This window comes from Anarrhichthys ocellatus, unplaced genomic scaffold, assembly GCF_004355925.1.
Source record: "Anarrhichthys ocellatus isolate YVR2014 unplaced genomic scaffold, GSC_Weel_1.0 scaffold329, whole genome shotgun sequence".
Lineage (NCBI taxonomy): Eukaryota > Metazoa > Chordata > Actinopteri > Perciformes > Anarhichadidae > Anarrhichthys > Anarrhichthys ocellatus.
The window spans coordinates 7,556-12,745 of record NW_022280330.1 but is presented as its reverse complement, the minus strand read 5'-3'; the positions used below and the strand labels follow the sequence as shown (position 1 = coordinate 12,745).

The following is a 5,190-nucleotide window of genomic DNA, read 5'->3' as shown; positions in this document are numbered from 1 at the left end:
AGTCTCAGTGTAGTCCTGATCCTCTATATGAACCAGTCTCAGTGTAGACCTGATCCTCTATATGAACCAGTCTCAGTGTAGACCTGATCCTCTATCAGACCTCCATCAGTAACAGAGACCATCAGAGAGAAGATGGTCTATTTCTATAGAGTCATTCTTATATTCTTATAGACCGGTCCACCGTGAGATCCGGAGCTCCGGAGGGAGGAGGAGAGCTCAGCTCTCAGCAGCAGCAGTGTTTCCTCCTCCTCCTCCTCCTCCTCCTCCTCCTCCTCCTCCTCCTCCAGGAGCAGAGCTTCTCCTCTCTGCTGGAGACCCAGGACGTATTGCTGGACCTGCTGGAGGGAAGGGAGGCACGGGAAAACCAGAACCAAGACTGAGAGGGGAAGACTGTCAGACCCTGCTGCAGTAAAGTGAAAGGTTTTCTAAAGAGACTCTGGAGCTCAGAGACACTACCACTTTAGTCCACAGAATCTACACAAAGGAAGTTCCTTATAGTAATGGATCAATAAGTGCTGCAAGCGGTGATCGGAAAGCTCACCTACAGACTATTTGGGTCTTCACGTAACTTTCAATCTAAAATCTGCTGCACCTGTTCTGGAAGTCCTGCAGCTCGGCGTTGATCCTCTGGACGTCGAGGTCGGCCCACAGGACGTCGTAGTAGCCGGCGATGCTGTCGATGACGGAGTTGTACAGAGCGTAGAGTTTGGACATCAGAGAGAGCTCCCTCCTGATCCTCTGCAGCTCCGGATACTCTGCAGGGGAAGAGAGGGAAGGATCAGGGAGGAAGAGCAGGAGAGTGATAGGGAGGCAGCCAGTCCGTCGGGCAGCAGTACCGTTGACGGTCAGTCCAAAGAGCTCCTCTCCTCCAGAGTACGTGGTGTATTTCCTCCACAGCTGATCAAACTCGGCCTGAAAACTCTGCAGCCGCTCGCTGGCTTCAGCCGGAGCGACGCCCTCCGTCCCCGGACCCCTGCAGGAAAACACAGCAGTGATTTGTTTGCTACTTCGTCACGCTCCACGTAGACGTCGCTCCACCTAGACGTCGCTCCACCTAGACGTCGCTCCACCTAGACGTCGCTCCACCTAGACGTCGCTCCACCTAGACGTGTACCTGTGGTTGTACTCGGAGCAGAAGCTCTGGACGTGGATCTGGAAGCTCTGCACCGCAGACAGCAGGTCCGCCTTCATGCTGGGCTGGATCCTCACCAGGGTGTTCTGGTTCTGCACCACCTGAAAAAACACAACGCACTTTAGTTGGATCCACAAAAAGGGGTCGCTAGTGTTCCTGAGGGAAAAACACAAAAACAGTTCAAAACATTTAAAATCATTTAAAATCACAGAGTATTTTCTGAACGAGGAAAGACAAAACAAGCTCAATATGTTAATTAAATTTGTTTTACAAACGGCAACAAAGAGAACAAAGCCTGGACACAATCAAGTATTCAAATGAATGAATACATAAATGAATAAATGGATAAATGAATGAATGAATTAAGGACCAAATGAAAGGATGAATAAAAAAAGAGAAAGACTAAATGAATAATTGAGTGACAGAACAGAAAAAAAGAAACAAAAAAATGAGTCAATGAATTTAATAACGTTGATTATATGTTTGTCTATGATAATAATTTCACTGATATTTTGGATCTGCGCTGTGATTGGACGACGTGGGCGAAGGTCTCACCAGGGCGCCGAGGTTGGTCCAGGCGTACGTCAGGCCGTCCACGCGCTCCGCGCTCCCGTCTCTGAAGAGCAGCTCGTGTTTGTTGAGCAGAGCGAAGGATTCCTCCACCGGGCCGATGGCGGCGTCGATACCAAGCTCCGCCTCCCGGACCTCCAACAGCAGACAGGAAGTGAAGGAGTTAATATTCATGGGGAGATGAATAAATCAGAGTGAGAAGGTAAGAAGTAGTACTACTAGTACTGGCAGTATTAGCAGTTGTACTGTTGTTAGTCGAAGTAATTTATTATTTAGATAAACTGTTTTTATTTAATTATCAAAACCATAAATGAAGAGATTATGAATAATAAGTATTCAAAAATGAATCAAAACAGGAACAAATAAATAAATATTGACATTAATGAATGAATGAATGAGTGAGTGAGTGAGTGAGTGAGTGAGTGAGTGAATGAATGAGTGAGTGAGTGAGTGATTGAATGAATGAGTGAGTGAGTGAGTGAATGAATGAATGAATGAGTGAGTGAGTGAGTGAATGAGTGAATGAATGAGTGAGTGAATGAGTGAGTGAGTGAATGAGTGAATGAGTGAATGAATGAGTGAGTGAATGAGGGAATTAAGGACCAAATGAATGGATGAATAGAAGAGAGAAAGACTAAATGAATGATTGATTGACAGAACAGATTATTATAATAAAGAGTTCATTGGAGAGAAGTTTAGATAAAAGGTTCGGTCCATCACTTCAAAATGAATGAATGAATATTGTGCCGTCTGACAGCCAATCAGAGGCCGGCTGACCTCTCTCAGCGCTGCCATGGCTCCCCGCACGTCCTCCAGGTCTGTGATTGGACGCTGCAGGCGCTTCGTCAGCGCGTCCACGAAGGAGAAGACGTCGGCCATGTCGGCGGACGCGCGGCGGTTGAGCGCGGCGCCGAAGGCTCGTTTCCAGAGACGGCACTCCTGAGTGAGCGCCAGCTTCAGCTGGTCCGTGTCGCAGAGGATCGACCCCACGGAGAAGAACTCCGGGAGCTCCGAAATCTGCACCTCCAGCGTCTGCGGGGACAGAAAAAACAACGGTGGAGCGATGACGTTGATCCGACTTTAAACAGTGAAGCCATGCGATTCCTCCACAAAAAAAATAGTTGTTTTCATAAATTTGTGATTTGAATCTCAGATAATAATCAAGTCTTTAATCTTTAGGTTTTTTTCTGAATAGAGAAAATATTATGAGATTAAAGTTGTTATCTGAAATCTGAAAAATCTGATTTAGGGGTTTTTTCTCGTAGATTTACGACTTTAATCTCGGAGATTCAGACTTTCTGCCTCTGTAACTTTCTGTATTTTTGTATCGTAGTTAACGACGACCGGCGACCCGACGAAGAGAAGAGTCAGAAGTGCTGATGTGACAGACAGGAAGTGGACTCACAGAGTAGAAGGACATCTGAGAGCCGAACTCCGTCAGCGAGGGGTCGGACTGCAGGAAGGCCTGCACCTGCTCCTCTGGGTCCTAAAGTCACCTGGATGTTAGTCCAGTTCAACAACAACAACACACACACACACACACACACACACACACACACACACTGACCTGGTTCCACAGAGTAGAGAAGTGACTGAGTTCATTCAGAGTGTCAGCAGCCTGAGCTCTCAGAGACGACACCATGGAGCTGAGCTGGATCACCAACCTGCTCCAAACAACAACATGACGGGACGTGAGAGGTCAGAGGTTTACCTGTAGACCAGGTCTACCTGAAGTCTGAACCACACACTGTAGAGAAGAAGTGGACGTAATCACAGAGACGTCACCCGTTGGTCTGTGGACGGTTTTGAAGTCTCAAGTTTGGAATTTAGGCTGCCACCATCTTGGTTTTAGGCTGACTAGAGGGTGGAGCTAAATACGACCGAAAGCTGAATAAGACGTTTTAGGAACCAAAACGTAAGAATAAACCTCCATGAAGTAGAAACACACCGTTCTCTCCTCAGAACAAGAGGAGGCCTCCTGGTTCAAAGTCATACACGTCAGTTAAAGGAAGATTTCTGCAGTTCAGATCATTTTACCAATTAGTAAACGTAAGGTAGACGGTTCAATGTGCATCGTCTCTGCAAATGAACAACTCATGAAGATAGAATGATGTTACTGTCCATCTAAGACACGTTGAAGCTGGACTGACTTGGAGACGTCTCTGTGTTCGGCCAGCTGTCTGTCCAGAGGCCTCAGCACCGGCGGCTTCACCGGGATGTCGTCTCCCGCATCCCGAACCGCCACCTGCTCCGCCTAGCACACAGAAGAACACCGGCCTGTGATTGGCTGTCTGGTATCAGCTGATTCCAACAGCAGCCGGATGTTTGTTTACCTGCTGCTGTCGGTACTGCAGACGAGAGTACGTCCACAGAGGGACGTCTGTAGTCACTGACAACACACCGCTCACCAGCCTGTTCACCGTACTCTGAGACACGCACACACACACACACACACACACACACACACACACACACACAAACACACAGACAGATTAATAAAACAGAATAAGTGTTCAACTCAAAGACGATGAAAGAAGTGATAAATATACCAACAATACAAAACAAAATGTAATCAAACTGAAATGTCTCTAAATGTTTCTGACCCATTCTTAATAAGGAATAACAGAACTGTGATTAAATCAACCAGACTGGACCGGTTGTCCTTCAGAGAGGAGAGAACAGAAGTACCTGAACGTCGTCCAGACTCGGTCTCAGGACGATGTTGGGGATGGAGAGCTGGATGGAGGCTCTGAAGAGAGGAAGAGGAGGAGGAGGAGGAGGAGCTGATTGGCTGCTGCAGGAGGAAGAGGACGGCTGGTATTTGAGGACGTGAAGTCTCCTCCTCAGGGCGTCCAGAGACGATTTAGTGGCTGGAAGGACAAAGACAGAAGAGGGAAGTACATCGACCTGAAATAAAGAAAACAGAAAGGTAGGGAACAAGGAAGAAGGAAGGGAAGGGAAGGAGACGTGGTAGGAAGGACGGCTGACCTTTGACCAGGGCCTCGGTGTTGCGATGACAGAGTTGACCAATCAGGTTGTAGAAACGACAAGGAAGACACGACTGACAGCGAGTCTTCTGTTTGGAGTCTGGATGGAGACACAGGAAGGATCCCTGAGGAGGGAGGAGGGAGGAGACAAGGAGAGGAGACAAAGAGAAGAGAGGAGACAAGGAGAGGAGGGGAGAGAGAGGAGACAAGGAAAGGACAATTATTGAATGGAGAATTTTAAGATTGTTTTTCAGCTCAATACTCTTCTGTGTGTGTGTGTGTGTGTGTGTGTGTGTGTGTGTAGTGTGTGTAGTGTGTGTGTAGTGTGTGTGTGTGTATCTGTCTGTGTGTGTGTGTGTTACCTCCAGATTAACGGTCTCCGTCGTCGTCATCTTCCTCTTCAGCTCCTCAATCAGCTGAAACACATATTTCTCTACCTGCTGACTCTGCCTGTACACACACACACACACACACACACACACACACACACACACACACACA

General features: G+C 47.5%; 1 protein-coding gene across 1 annotated transcript in view; it reads right to left on the bottom strand.

The window, feature by feature from the left end:
- dnah5l (dynein, axonemal, heavy chain 5 like) overlaps window positions 1–5,190 on the bottom strand; it is a gene marked incomplete at its 5' end in the record, with an annotated part of 46,678 nt that overhangs the window by 34,367 nt on the left and 7,121 nt on the right. The window contains 12 exons of the mRNA XM_031879638.1: window positions 593–755; window positions 837–973; window positions 1,115–1,233; window positions 1,688–1,837; window positions 2,480–2,734; window positions 3,108–3,188; window positions 3,270–3,366; window positions 3,853–3,956; window positions 4,036–4,128; window positions 4,391–4,572; window positions 4,691–4,814; window positions 5,052–5,139. Coding sequence (XP_031735498.1) covers window positions 593–755; window positions 837–973; window positions 1,115–1,233; window positions 1,688–1,837; window positions 2,480–2,734; window positions 3,108–3,188; window positions 3,270–3,366; window positions 3,853–3,956; window positions 4,036–4,128; window positions 4,391–4,572; window positions 4,691–4,814; window positions 5,052–5,139 — 1,593 coding nt within the window. The remainder of the gene's footprint in view (window positions 1–592; window positions 756–836; window positions 974–1,114; window positions 1,234–1,687; window positions 1,838–2,479; window positions 2,735–3,107; window positions 3,189–3,269; window positions 3,367–3,852; window positions 3,957–4,035; window positions 4,129–4,390; window positions 4,573–4,690; window positions 4,815–5,051; window positions 5,140–5,190) is intronic.